Source organism: Contarinia nasturtii, unplaced genomic scaffold (genome assembly GCF_009176525.2).
Source record: "Contarinia nasturtii isolate CC-2019 unplaced genomic scaffold, AAFC_CNas_1.1 Cnas_scaffold_928, whole genome shotgun sequence".
NCBI lineage: Eukaryota > Metazoa > Arthropoda > Insecta > Diptera > Cecidomyiidae > Contarinia > Contarinia nasturtii.
The window spans coordinates 341,592-356,748 of record NW_022198275.1 but is presented as its reverse complement, the minus strand read 5'-3'; the positions used below and the strand labels follow the sequence as shown (position 1 = coordinate 356,748).

The 15,157-nt window shown below is 35.8% G+C and overlaps 1 protein-coding gene across 2 annotated transcripts in view; it reads right to left on the bottom strand.

The window, feature by feature from the left end:
* The window catches only part of LOC116343110, an 84,945-nt gene that overhangs the window by 64,981 nt on the left and 4,807 nt on the right, over positions 1 to 15,157 (bottom strand). Inside the window, exons 2-5 of one of the 2 annotated variants that reach the window (XM_031771005.1) lie at positions 10,700 to 13,585; positions 10,098 to 10,598; positions 9,736 to 9,970; positions 9,449 to 9,646 (exon numbers count right to left, since the gene is read on the bottom strand). In XM_031771005.1, coding sequence (XP_031626865.1) covers positions 9,449 to 9,646; positions 9,736 to 9,970; positions 10,098 to 10,598; positions 10,700 to 13,564 — 3,799 coding nt within the window. In that variant the 5' untranslated portion in view covers positions 13,565 to 13,585. The remainder of the gene's footprint in view (positions 1 to 9,448; positions 9,647 to 9,735; positions 9,971 to 10,097; positions 10,599 to 10,699; positions 13,586 to 15,157) is intronic. The other variant, XM_031771007.1, reaches the window with a different exon arrangement.

Sequence of the window (15,157 nt, the reverse complement as noted above, 5' to 3'; positions counted from 1 at the left end):
AATCATTGAAGTAAAAGAATAAAATGCTCACCACATATGCCGACCGTAAATTGTTGTGTTGTCTGTGGCCGATGAAAGTGTTGCGGTATCATATTCTCAACACAATCAAACCGAAATTCCAAAAAAGGAAAATACCAACAACAATCGCCAAAAATCGGTTGGGTAAATTTTGGGGGAAATTTTTGCGGTTTCGCTTTGACGCATGTGTCGATGATGTGACACATCCGCAACGAATACCAATGATAATGGGTCAATGTTTATCGCATTATTAGTAGTTCATTTTAATTTAAAAACCAATTGATCGGGTTTGAATCAGTCGGATGATTATTTTTCTATTGATCAAATACTTGTGTAGTGAAGCGAAAAATGACCGGATACTCTTTTTACTTAATTCTTCTTGCAAACATTCTATAAAATGTCGATGTTATTCGAAGAACTTTCCAAATGCTTCCGGTTCATTTATACGCTCAAGAGTTCAGTTCATTAAAGGATAACTTTCAACCAATGGCAGTACCAATCGAGAGTCATATAATGTTTTCTTTCAATAAATTGAAATTACGAGAAAAAAAGTGAAGGATCGACTTTTAATTTAAATTATTTTCCCATGACTTGCTATGAAAACATGGAGAAAATGTTATTACTTTTTTTAATATTTAATTTTCTCCGAGCCCACTGAATATGCGATGGCGGAAAATGAGCTTTATTGATCCATTATTCGAACTTTTTCTATGATACATTTGAATCATCCTTTTGCACCATTGTTGATATAAGCCCTATGAATGGATTAAAAGAGATATTTTATTTTCTGACATCTCGGGAAAATGCAAACGCTGAGACGGTAAGATTTTTTTTTTGTATTATTTATCTCGTGCCAACCAACGATGACGACAACGACGACGATGAGAGCAACGTTGTTCACCGCCCGAAATAGAGAAATAATTCGGGATGCGTTAATGCAATGGCTGCAGATAGAAAATGAATGTAGGAAAATGTCTGTCTCGCCTTTAAAATCAATGGCAATAGAGCATATACAAACACAGCGATGGAGAGTAAAAACGAATTTGTTCACATTCGCAGAGAAATGGAAGTGAAGATGAAAAAAAATGAAAAATATGTATATATGTGTGTATAGTAAACGTAATTTAAGAGCAGAGCAGAATAGCTCATATAGACTTGCGGCGTCGGCATCCAACTATTTGCGCCATGAAATTCAGTTATCGATATCGTCGTCATTCAGACACGAGCCCAGACGATGAAAAACGCCAATGTCTGAATAACACACAAGAAACAAAGTTTTCAGGAAAACTCGCTATCGGAACAAATACAATTGCAAGTGCACGGCAATGCCTGATGTCTTTTGCCATTTAATCGACAAAATATCTCGGAACCACTACAATCACACGCAGGACCAATAAATGAAAACGGTCAAAACGTTTTTTTTTTGGCAATACATCTTGCACGTTTTCGGCGTGTCTAGCCGAAAAATATTGGGCGTGATGCACTTTTGCATTCATCCTTTTTCTTCACAATTCATCGGCAGAATCACAAATGAAAACTTCTTCTTGAAATATGAATTTTCGAACTTGAAACTTAAATATTTGCCTTTACTCACCGAACATACGTTTGATAATCCAAAATTGCTGAATCCGTTTGTTGAGCTTTGATTGAGTCGATAAAATTCACAACACCACTGACGTAGACGTAGATAGATTGAGTGTTCTTTCAAAAGTGTATTGTCTTGTTATTTGTTAAAACCACAATCGAATCCAAAGTTTGGAATATTGAATGTCTTAATTAGTTCGTTGAAATGATTCTGTATTCACAATAAGTTCTTGTTTTGGCCACAAATTTAACCAGAAAACGGGTTCACACAATATTTAAATGAAATATTCAAATGGTCGTTTTTGGGGCCAACCAGAAAAGCATTCATTCGAGAATGCAAATCTTTTGGTGACAATATAGCCTAAACAAAAACACACGGACAATTTATGCAAATTGTAAGCGTAAACACACACTTACTGTAATGATATTTTTTTTTTGTTAGGTCCATGAGTAAGCAGAAAAATTAAAATGAAATGACATCCGCATTGCAAAAACAATGAGCATTCCTCTTCGGTGCTCTGAAGGGAGATGAAATTATATCGCCCAGGGCGAAATTATGATGAAGATTTTATGAAGATTTTATCATGATCGTTGACAGTCATTGGGGAAATTAATTTCAAGCTTAGTGATTGCAATTTATAATCATAGTTTTCACTCTAGACACGACATTTTCTTACCATTTACATCCAAAGAAAATGCTCGACACTGTTTTGCGCTGAAGATGTCATATGCAAATATTGGTGGCCAAAGGGTGGAGGATGAAAATTTACAACAATTAAGTTTGAATATTGTTTTTTTACGGCTCGTTTGAATTTTGAGTGTAAACTTATAGCTTGTAAACACAATTTTTTTCAGTTTAAAATGCACGAACGAGCGTGTTCGACTCAAAATTATACGCCTACGACGATGAGCTTTTTTCTTCTTACCAACTAAAATGTCTTGTTTGTTGTGATATTATTTTGCGTTTGCAGTTTGTAAAATTGCGTATTTGAAACACAAATGGGAAAAAAGAGTAATGAAAAGTTGTCTCGCGCACCTCATGCAAAAACGATGTGATGATAGTCAAATGTATAGTCGCCGGAATTGACAACGAACACGTCGAGGAAAAACACTGACTGCAAACTTCGTCGGAATGAAATGTTATTTTTTTTGTGTTCTCTCACAATACAACGATGACTCACTCACACACACATACACAAGATGAGGCGGGGGTTAAAGAGGAAAATTTACAATTGACGAAAGAGGAACAAAAACACACAAACCGCATTTAATACATATGGTTATCACTTACACACGCCGAAAAATATGTGGAAATTGTGTTCGTGTCACAAATGACACATACAACTTTTATCCAGTTTGAGAGTGTCTTTTTTGGGTGGCTGGTGAATTTGTAATGCGGTAAATCGCAGATAATGATCCACACGTAATTCAAACCGTGTGCCGCGAAATACACTTTAATTTAAGCGTAAAATTTTATCACTTATCCGCGGATTCAACACTTTTTTCCTGTTGGACGGTGGGAGGGGGATATCAACTGTTGATATTTTCAACAATACCTTTTTTTATATGATTTCCAAAGAAATTAAATATTTTATCGGTCACTATGAAAGTCACACATACACATATAATCACTTGAACAAGTGTCAATAATTTCAATGAGTTTTGTTGTAATTCTTCTTTTTTTTTTGTTTGCGCAAAAGACTATAAAGCAACCTTTGACTATCGCTTTAAAAAAATATTATTCACTGTAAAACGGATGGCTGTGTCTTGATTCGAACACGCTTTAGTGCGCACTAAATAAACGACGGATACAAGCACGGTATGTGATTTTCGCTTTCGTATTTCGAATACATGTGACATAACAATGAGAAATAAAAAAAAAAAACAACAACAACACGAAAGTTTCGTTTGTATCGTCGTCCACTCAAACAAATGCTAGAACAACGCGCTTAAGCATAGGAGAATCGCGTGTAGTGCTCTGCTATGCAATCAAAACGACTAACAATACACTGAAACACAGCACATCCATCGCAATGTATGTATGGAAAATACACCGTGCAAAGCGGTACGCATACTCCAACACACAAAATATATACGTCACTTATCACATGCGAAATACGAAACGAACAACGTTCTGAAATTTCATACTCGAAGATTCTCGCAAAAATCCAAAACTGAACGTATGAAATAAAAAAAACAACACACTCATACACCCACACATACACACACTATATATACAAGAATAGAAGCAATGACGCACACAAATGTGGAGCCAACTAACTGCCAAAGATACACGAGCAACAGAGGAATTATTACAAGGAACGGAATTTTTTAAACTGGAGAAAATTGTACGGATGGAGATTCGGAGCTCTCTAGCAACAACGTAAAAAAAACAACAAACATCAGCAACAAGAGAAGCGGCTGTTAAATCGCAGTGTATGGCATTGAATGTGCCTTTTGTCACGTCAATGCGATGTTCCGCACGTTTTGCTGTGCGAGAGTATATGATTTTCGTTATACGAATGGATGTGCTCGCATACATATGCTTTTCATGTATTCTTTTTTTTGATCCGTTTAAATGCGATAACAGTGGTATTCGTGCTTAAGTTGATAATTTCGATTGGAAGCAGTGCAAAATACTCCAGCCACTGTATTCGACATATCTATAAATGCATAAACAACTGTCTGTTAGTACTAACAAGTACACATTTGACTGAATCTAATGGTATTTCTAATCGGTCTTGATTTTTCAGTCCAGTCTGTTCATGTCGTAACCAAAGGCCAAATAACTTATGGATGCACGAGAGAGAGAAAAAGAAAAATGACCTTCCAGTTCGATGCATTTGTGCACCGCATTATCACAGTCGAAGAATTGAAAATCATGTGATTGGATTATATCCGTCGTTGACACGATACACTTTCAAATTGCAATGATTTTAATGCCACATCAACGTTGTGCTTGTTGTTGTTGTTGCTGCTGTTCAAATCAATTCGCGTGAAATTGATTTCGATTTCATATTCTATTGAAATCATATAGACAAATTGACCCCGAACATTTTCAACAGTGTAGTCATCGCATTTGAGTATGGGTGTATAAGCGAAGTAGCAGAATAACGACGATACGCTGTTCAAATAACACAAGAAAGAAACAAGCAAACGACACACAAAAAAAATGAAGAAAAACAACAACACATGCGCCAACCGAGCCGATTTGCTTGTGTGTATGCGTTACATTCGAACATATTGAGTTCCAACAGTTTTCAAATAGATTTTCTAGACACTGTGCTTCGAATATAGCTTCTTAATGTATGGTGTTGTTTGTTCTGCTGACTTTTGCGTCTCATGAAATTTTACTACCGTTGTTTTGCTTTCCGAACGACTCTGAAATTAGCGCTATTGGATCGTATGACGGATTCGAATTAATGCAAATTCTCCCACGAATGAATTGAATTTTGATGTTTCGGGTCAACACATAAAAGTCAAAGTTTTTATGTGAACCTTCAATCTCTCCCCTTAAAATGGTAGTATTTTCGACTTGTCGACGGAAGAGCGCCCGTTATTTGAATCCAGTTAGAGAAAGATTAATTTCGAACAATGTAATAAAAACATTTAACCAAAGTGTCAAAGTTCCATTCAACTCATTCAGCGATGAAAAATTTCGTGTCGGTTTTCTTTGAATTTCAATACGAAGCACCTATGTAGTATCACCGATCATGATGAAATCAGCTAAATTCATGAATCACAATGGCAAAAAAAGAGCAAATCGAAATTGATGTGGAACCAACAAACGAATTTAAAAAAAAAATAGCAAATTGCCGAAAGACGTAATTATGTTACCATGAAATGGCATGAATAATAACGACAGAAAGAGAGAGAATACAATAGAAAACTGAGCACTAGGAGCGCAAATAGTGTGTAGTTGTTCTGGCAATTTTTGCTTTTTTGCACATGATTCTTACGCAATACAGTATACACCGATTAATGACCACATCATCATACAGGTTCAATGCACTGCCGTAAGTGCCAAATAAATGAGCACAAAATTGTAATTAGCGATCAACTTTAGATCGATTCGATCGACATCGTACATTGCCCTGCACAACGTCATTGTTGTCATAGTTTTTGGGCGAAATTTTCGCGCAATAAAATGTGTAAGTAGATTTCAGTGTAAGATAGAGAACGCATTTGAAAGACGTAAAAATGATTCTCATTCTCGGTGAATGTAGAACGGGAACGGTTTGACTATAAAAATCAACCGATTCATTCGCTTGAGAGTGTGTGTGTGTGTGTGTGGTGAAAAAGTCATCGACTCTGATTTTATATGCGAAATAAATATAAATGTGGGTACGTGTGTGTGCTTGAAGTAAAGATAGAGTGCGCACTCAGACAGCATTACCAATTCAAAATGGAATTGGTTTGAACACAGAAATTTCATTGCATGAATTTTATTTCCAAACATATGCGCATTGTGGTCGTAATTTGTATCTGATGTGGGTATTTATGTCTATCTATGTGTTTGGGTCATCGCAGTATAATAGCATTACTGCATCTAAACAATGTCACAAACAACTTTTCTACCATAATGTAGTCAATGTTTACTAAAATTTCTAATTACTTTGAAATATTCACTTTATGATTTCTGCCGAATGCTGCAAATCATAAATGCGGTCATGAAAAATTGTCTATGGGGTAGAATATATCTTACATTCGACGCAATATGTCGCATGATAATCTATTTTGAATGCTTTCTGTAATCAATAATTTGCGTTCAATATTTGCAAATACCACAAAGCCGAATGAGTGAAAGAGAGAGAAAGTAGAAAAGGTACTGGAAATAAAAGCTGAATGTGGCAATCAATTGAGACATACCAAATAAGAGCGAGTATTTGCATTTCAATAGAAGCAGCATCGGTTCAAGTAGTTCTATTGAAATTGAGAGTGAATGGAGTTCACTTCACATGGTGAAATACCTCATCGATGCACACGATGCTCTCTTCGCTTTTGCGTATGCTTCAATAAGATTTTATTCAATTGTAATACATATATTTTATTCATTTTTCTCTCCGTTCATGTAACAAGTTAGATCAATGCATAAATGGTATTTAAATGTGTCGAATGAAATGAAGAATAAAGCGAAAGAAAGGAAAAACAACGCTGATGAACAAAAAAGACCAACACTCGTTTGTTGTACCAAACAAACGCATGGATTTTCCCTCAAATTGACTACACTTCACAGAGCGATTGAGGTTGAATCGAGAGATAGAGGCAGTGGCCAAATGAGAAAGAGAGAAAGAAATGGAAAGTATTACAAATGTTTAATGGAAACTTTCTCTCACTCGACAAAGCAAAGACACTCTAATATGAAAAGTACACTCTCTTTCAAATGTCAAAGAATGTGCATTTGATGTTGAACCTTTAAGCAATCATTTCTATGAATTCCTTTGTTGCAGCTCGCATTCTTTTGTTTCATTTTTTTTTTTATTGAATACATTTATGCAATGGTATGTCACATCTAACAATGTATTCAATTTCTCAATACATTGTAGTGGTTAAAACATTTCTCAATACATCTTAAAATACTTAACATCCACCGCTTTGGGGAGGGGAATAAAAACTACCACCTTCGATTTCACCTGACACATGATTAAATATGACATGAAAAATCACTTCACTGTTGTCTAGTATTTTTGTTGGATAAAGTCCGGATTTGGCTCAACACTGACTTAAATGTGTAAGCAAATGCGGTAATATTCTGACACACACACAAAGTTTAGAGTAAATTATAAACCATGTATAACAATGATATGAAGAGTCCTCGATGCATGCGATTTTTGACAACCAGTAAAAACCATAATGTTGAGCGTTGAAAGCCGCATAATTAATTCATTTGTCGTCATGAATAATGGAAAGGGTGCAGCGAAATGTAAATATATGGAACAGAATTTAATTTAAATCTCATGCACATGTGAATGATGTGGAGTGGAAGACAGCAACATCTATGAAAATGGCAGCAGTATGACTGGTGACTGCACAATGTGTATGTTAATACGCACATATTCTACAGCATATAGGCGAAAAGCGAAGTATGAAAATAATTTCATCATTTTAAATCTCTTTTCATGTGTGTTGTACCGTGGATGAACCGAAAAATGTTCTAAAGCAACTGATGCAACTATTTTGAACACTAAATGATGGGATTTAATTTACTTGCATAAGCGATCCGCGTCAAATAACTTTCAAATAAATGAGAATATGTTATGATTTGTTTGCAAATGAGAAAATGGATTTATGTTTTTTCTTCTTTCTATTTCGAATTGAAAAGCGTTGTGTTTTCGTATATAAAAAGATTGAAATTGATATCCATGAAATTTTGTAATTTAAAAAGCACGGAACCGCATTGAAGTAGTTTAGGAAACGTTTCACTGTGTGACGACAATTCTATAGAAACTGGGCCACAGTTTTTGTGAGTTGTACTTACCTATTTCGAAGTGGATTTTCGTTTTAGTTTATTTGAAAATGCATTTGGTTTGTATGACATTTCGATTATTCATTTTCATTTCACTTTGATATGGAACGCAAAGGTTTACTTCATTTTAATTTTGTACTGCTGTGTGCATTGGGCATAAATATGCAAATCGACGTATTTCACAAGGTCATAGAACGCGTTGCATTCAAATTGAAGCCAAATGGATATGTTGGACGAGAGCTTTGCACACACCGAACACAAGCACACCATAATGCAGGTTGATTCTGAAAAGTGGTGTTAGAGCCATAGAAAGAGAGCTGAACCGAATTTTATCCACAAAATGTATGGAAGAACGGTATTCATGGCAACACGTGTAATTTGGACACCGATGAGAAAACACTGAATTCAATTGTTCATTATTGTAATTATGCAGGCAGTTATGTAAAGTGTGATACAAAAGTGTGTGTATTTGCTTTCATAATTGGTAGTATTAGATGGCCGATAAAACAATAGAAAAAGGCGTCGATGCTTGTCATTTCAATCAGACAATCATTGATTGAATTTCTACCCTCCTTGTATTGATTTCTGTTCAATTTAGACGTCACATGTATTCATTCAAATGAAATAACACCAGGGAAGAAAATACCAACTTTAAATTGAGCATAAAATACGAACAGCTCTGAATAATTCATTTGGTAAATTGAAATCAACACTTTTATTTAACGCTAAACTGTTACTTTTTGGCGGCAATTTTTGTTTGGTAATCTTTTTTTTGGGAACAGTGTTGGGGCGAACAGTAAACAGCAGGAAGTAGAATGAATGCACGAAAAAAAGCTATGAATCCAAATAAATATGATGGAAAAACTTTTCCAGACACTAAAAGATTAAAAACGAACATACAAAGTTTTTTTGTTTAATTAAAACCGCCAGGAGGAATAAATTGCTATTTCTCAGCGTGCGGTATCATTTTCATAGAAATATCGTTTCTAACAACAAGGATTTGTCTCTCATCCGAAATTGTTGCCAAAACTCTCTCTTTGATGGTAGACATTTTTTCGGTGGTCTGTCCTTATTTGGAACACAGTCATGGATTTATATAACAAGCTGTCTCTTTGTCATCGAAACTAAACAAAAATTGAGTCGAGTCAAACAAAAAAAAACCAAAATGGAAGAGATATAGAAAAAATGTGACTTTCAAATATTTACTTTTTAAAAGTTTTTTCTCTTGTAACTTACTGACGACAAACAATGGCGTTTGTTTTTCCTAAATAATTTTTACACCAAAATAAAATGTATTGTCATGCGAATAAAAACTGTGTTGGTTGAAAATAAACTTTTTGTTGAATTGAATTTAAAAAGTATGCTCTATTGTGTGCTTACCAGTGGGGTCATGATGCGCTTGTGGTGGCATCGGACAAAATGCACTTGATGCATGATGTATGCTCGGCGGAGGTTGAAGTAAATGCTGTGGTGGTTGTGCATATAACGGTGGATATCGATACGGTGGCTCACATTCGGGTGGCATTGGTGGTAATGCTGATGAAGACGACGGGGTTCCAATTTGTATACCATGTGGATCTAATAAATCAACGAAACATGTAATGAATGAGAAAATTAACTAAGTAAGCACCAAAATGATTTTCGGTAGATGTGTGATGAGTACTCACCACTTTCATTACCTGGTGGAAGCATACACGATAGTGCATTCAATGGTGTGTAGGATTTGGGTGGTTCTTGTGGTGTTGGACGAACGAGACGCTCTTCGGTAACGCTCGATTGAACACGATATTGCATTTTACAGTATGCTTCTTGGCTTGAGCCAAGCGTTGAATTAACATAAACGCCTGTAATTGTTACATCGGTGTCTTGAACAATGACGACATTGCTTGCTACGGGCTTCGTCTGAAAGCACAAAAACACAAAAAAATTCAATTAAAATCGATAAAATATAATAATGAATTTGCGATGTTTCGAATGTCGCAAAGTTTTGTATAATCAGTGAGTATGATAATTCTGTTTGAATACGTACATCTTTTGGTTCAAACACTTCATTTTTGATGTCTTTTGCTTTTTTCGGCGGCGGTGTGATATGTTCTTCAGCATCGGCGGCGCTCACTTTGTACATTTTTTCTTCGCATTTGTCAAATTGGCGTTCAACCTCATAACTAGCTGCCATCATTGCACTTGCATTCAAACTCGCCATACGCTTTCTCACAACGACTTCTTTGATATCGGTGGATTTTGCAACGGCAGCTTTAGCAATGGCTTTTTTCAATTTTTTCAACTTTGGCTTTCGGTCAATGGTCTTTGAATCATGGTCATCGGTATCGCTATCACTGCTAGTATCCGTATCGCCAACGCTTGATTTTGTTTTAAAAGGGCTACTCTTGGCTTTTACTTTGCTTGGTGTTGTTTTTAATTTTTTATTCGCAACTTTATTTGATTCATCTTTACCGGCTGCCTTCTTAGTCGATGCAATTGGCTTTTTCGATAGTATTTTCTTTCTGATTTTCGTTTTCATTGGCTTTGACTAGAAAGTATATGATTTTTTGTCAAGTATTTGAAATGCATAAATATAAACAAAATCCAGCTATTTTATTAAAATTGAAACTTCTTCAAAATAAAACTTACCATTTTGTGTATTTCTTTTTCTGTATCGGATTCGTCCATGCTGCTGTTTTCCATTTCCCATAGTGTGCCTTCTCCGCGTCCCGGCATCTTTCTCAAAGTTCGATTATTAACAGCAACGTCATGTCGTTCCAATTCGATATTTACATCGTCACCACCTCCACCATCTTTTTTCGCTTTCTTTTCCTTTTTCTCCGGTTCGGATGCGGATACTTCCTTTTCTTTTCCATGATTTTTGGTCGATATTGTTGGCGGTTCGCTTTTGTCACCAGCATCCGAGACAAATTTCATTCGCTGCACATTTTGTGGCTCTTTAACGAAACCGAGCTCTTGAGCCGTTCGTGATTCATTCTCGTACAAACATTGAACTTTTGCTAGTGCATTCAATGAGGCCATACGATGCCGTTTTGGGCCCGAATAAAAACCAAATAGTTTCAAACGACGATTCTTTGCAGCCAATTTGTGACCATTATTCGCATGTGCTTTTGTCGATTTCTTTGTGTCGCTAATTTTACTATCGTTATCATTTTCACCTTGTTCAGTTTTACTGTTTGAAGCACTTCGATTATTACCTTTTACGTTCGTGGCCGTTGTTGATTTTGAATCGGTTTTTGTCGACGATGTCGCCGTTGCCGTTTTTGATGCTTCTTTTATAACATCGTGCCTGATTTGCTTCTTTAGTGGTAAAGTTTTTGATTTCTCGGCAGACTTTTTAAGGTTGTCATCTTTCCTTGTGGTACTCTCTTGATTTGTCATCGTCGCAATTGATGAGATTTTTTCACGCTTTTTCTTGTGAACGTATGGTACATCATCGCCGCTAAAGTTTGCATCATGAAATTCATACACATCATCCGATTTGTTGGTTGAGCTCGGTACTGTGCCAGTTTCTTTTTGGTTTGTTGACCTCTTTTTGGGTGTAGCAGTAGCTGAAGCAGTAACAGTAGTTTCAGCACTTGAAACCGATGGTTTTTTGAATCGACTTTTTGTGGTTGATTTGTTTGTTGAATTGCTTCCAGCGTTGACTAGTTTTGTACTTGTGTTAGAGCTTTTTGCATTTGCATCGGTTTTTTGTGCGTCATTTTTCGAGAGTTGGGCTTTGAGTTCAGTCAATGATAAATTGTCGTCATCAGATATTTCATCTGGTTTCGCTTGAGATTTATGCTCATCATTTTTCTTTTTATCATCTTGACACAGTTTTGGATCTTTTACTGTTGCCGTTGTTGTTGCTGTTGTCGTTTTGTGTTGTTGTTTTTTTGCTGTCAATTTCAATGATACAGATTTTGTTGTCGCCAACGGTTTGACTTTTTTCTTAGCTTTCAAATCGATTTTAATAATCTTGGATCCTTTTGCTTCGGTTTGTTCCGCATTGTTTGCTGTTGATTTTTTACCCACTTTTGGTTTTGCTTTACCTTTGCTGGCGGATTTATTTGCTTTATCATTTGATTTCTTTTCTGTTTCGCTTGCAACCGTAGCATTCGACGCCTTCATTTCGGTGACAGCTGCTTCTTTTTCCATTTTAATCTTTTCGCTGCTTTGTTTATTTTGATCGCAAATTTTATCATCAATTTTATTATCCTTTGTGAGTTTTTGTTTTGCTTTTGCATTCTTTGATATCGTTTTGATTGCGTCTTTGCTATCTTTCACTAAGTCGGAAGCTGATTCAATTACATCTAATTTCTTTTCATTTAAAACTTTTTTCTTGCTTGTTTTTGAAATTTTATTTTCTTTTTTTGCTGCTTTTATCGACGTGCCACTATTGTTGCTGTGCGAATGCGATCCTGTTGCATCGTTTCCTTTGTCTTTACTATCTTTGTATTGTTTAACCACTTCATTGATGGCATCGGCGATTGTATCAATAAGTGATTTCGATTCATCGACTTGTGTTTTAATTTCAATCCGTTTCTCGGTCAAAATGGCAGGTGCATCAACATTGACTTTGCTGCAAACCGTATCGTTTACTGCTTTTGCTTTTGGCTTTTGTGATTTATTTGAATTTTTATCACCATCCGTTTTCTTACATTCATTAGTATTTTTCTTCGTTTTCTCTTCATCCTGAGTCGATTTTATGGATTTTGCTTTTGTTGTTGGTGCTTTTGATTTGGCCGCAGTTTCTTTCTTCTTCGACGTTTTATTGTCGCTTTTATTTTCAGCCGATTTTAAAGCTGGTGTTTCGATTTTGATCGATTTATCAGTGTTTTGACTTTGTTTCGAATGATTTGGTCCAGGTGAGTTAACGGAAGGTGACCGATTGCCCGATGAATTGAATGTTGCCGATGCGGCACGTGCTTTGGTTTTTACATTTTCGCATATCGACGCTTTGATTACTTTGTCCGTGTCTGAATCCGAACCGGTTGAATCACGTGCTACCGTCACATTGCTATAGCCGCTCAGTTGAATATCTAAATTTTTCAATTCTTTGCTTGATCTAATGATTTTATCATCTTTTGTGGCCGCCGTTGCTGTTGCAACCGTGGCTGTTGTTGTTGTTGACGTGGCCGTTGGCTTCTTTTCGCCATTGATTGCCGGCTTGTTTGACTTCCGTTCGGGTTTTTGTTTTCTATTCGTGGTCGCTTTTTCTTTGGATGCACTTAATCCCATCGATGAGGATGCTTTGTTTATCGTACTGTTTTCAGTTTTATTTAAAGACTTTGATTTTTTGTCGGTACTTTCACAGTCATCTTTTGCCTTTGAATTGTTCGTCGATTTTTTCACTGTTAACTTTTTACTCGAAGCTGATTTTATGGATGACGGGATCGACCGCTGTTTGTTGGTAGTGTTTGGCTTCGCAGTTGGTTTTTTCACTTTGGGCTTAAGCGATTTTGCCAATGAACCACCAGCCAATCTTGTCTGGGGTTTTTTCGCATGCATTTTGTGCGAAGTTACTCAAAACTAAAAATCAAGAGAAGAAAAAAGAAGGGAAAAAAATGAGAATATAATTGATAAAGTTGTTCGCTAAACATTCAGAGAAACAAGAGAAAGAAATGTATTCATCAAATGTAAATCGCTGGGAGTCGGATTACAAAAAAATGAACAAGTTAAATCCGAATAAACACCCCCGCAATTATGAGTTTATACTTGTCAATTAACCTTGATAGCACAACTTGGTCATTAAATATATCAGTCTTTACCAGAAAATAAAATATTTTTCTGTATAAAATTGGTGAATTATGAACGACCATACGAAGTAGAGGAAAAAAGTTACAAAATTCGGCAGAAAAGGGAATACATAAGCGCCGTCAAATCTTGTTTTCAAATGACATTGAGCAATGTGACAAAATGTGTGTATAGTGTGTATATTCATTTTGACGATGGAGACGAAAAGTAGCAAAAAGTAGAAGACAATGTCACGTTTCACACCTTTGTCAACATAACATTTTGTTTATATGGTCGGCAAGAGATAGAGAATCAAATGAACGATACAGACAAAATAAACAAAAAAAAATATTTTCGGTGGTTTTTTTTCTCTTCTATTTCTTGTTGTCGATTCGTTCATTCTCTTTTAAACTTTCGATTCTCGATGAATTGGCAATTTTTCGAGCATCAAGACACAGTATAACAACACACCGTATCTGTGGATGGTCTTGAGAAATTCTAAATTCTAAATTGTGCGACATTCTAAGTGGATTACCACTCAACTGTCCGTATATTATTTAAAGTGTTTAAAATGCGGCGAGAGAATTTTGGATTGACTGCATGAAAGCCGAAAATGATGTCATCACCATTATACACACATTCGATAAACTCACACATTCGGTCAGCAAATTATGGGTGACAGCGGTTGTTGTCAATTCATGCATTTAAATTGCGAATCATACCTTAAAGGCAGACAAACTAGGCTCTTACAAAATGCCTTCGGTCACCTATGCATAATATCGTAATTTATAAACCCGTCGCTATCGTGTTAACCACATTGAATACACTGAAGGGCCACATAAGCTTCAGTAATTATACAAATTCCACACTAAAAACGACTAATTTATCACTAAATGATATGCAAGAGATAGTATTGATCAAATTCGTATTGCGAACCAATTTTGGCAGTGTGAATGCAAAATCCATTGTTTATGAAAACATCATCATCGCTTCACAGCATCAGTGTACGTGGATGTACGCATTTTGGAAAACCACGATGAAAGCACTTGGTGTTTTTGAGGGTATAGCATAATTTAAGTTGTAAGTCATGTTTACCACAATGACTTACGCATCCAAACAATTTGCAGCTTACTGACAAATTATATACAGAATAATGAAGTGACTGGATACGTTTTCATCATGGAAAAGCATGCAAATATGCGAGAAAATCATCATATTGAAAACATATAATACAGTATCCAACAATAAATACATTTGTGTCACATTGTATTACGAAAATCATAATATGGATTGAACTGCTCGAAGATGAGCACAGTAAACATATTGCCGATACTGCTGCTGCTGTTTGTTTGCTTGCACTTCAAAAAT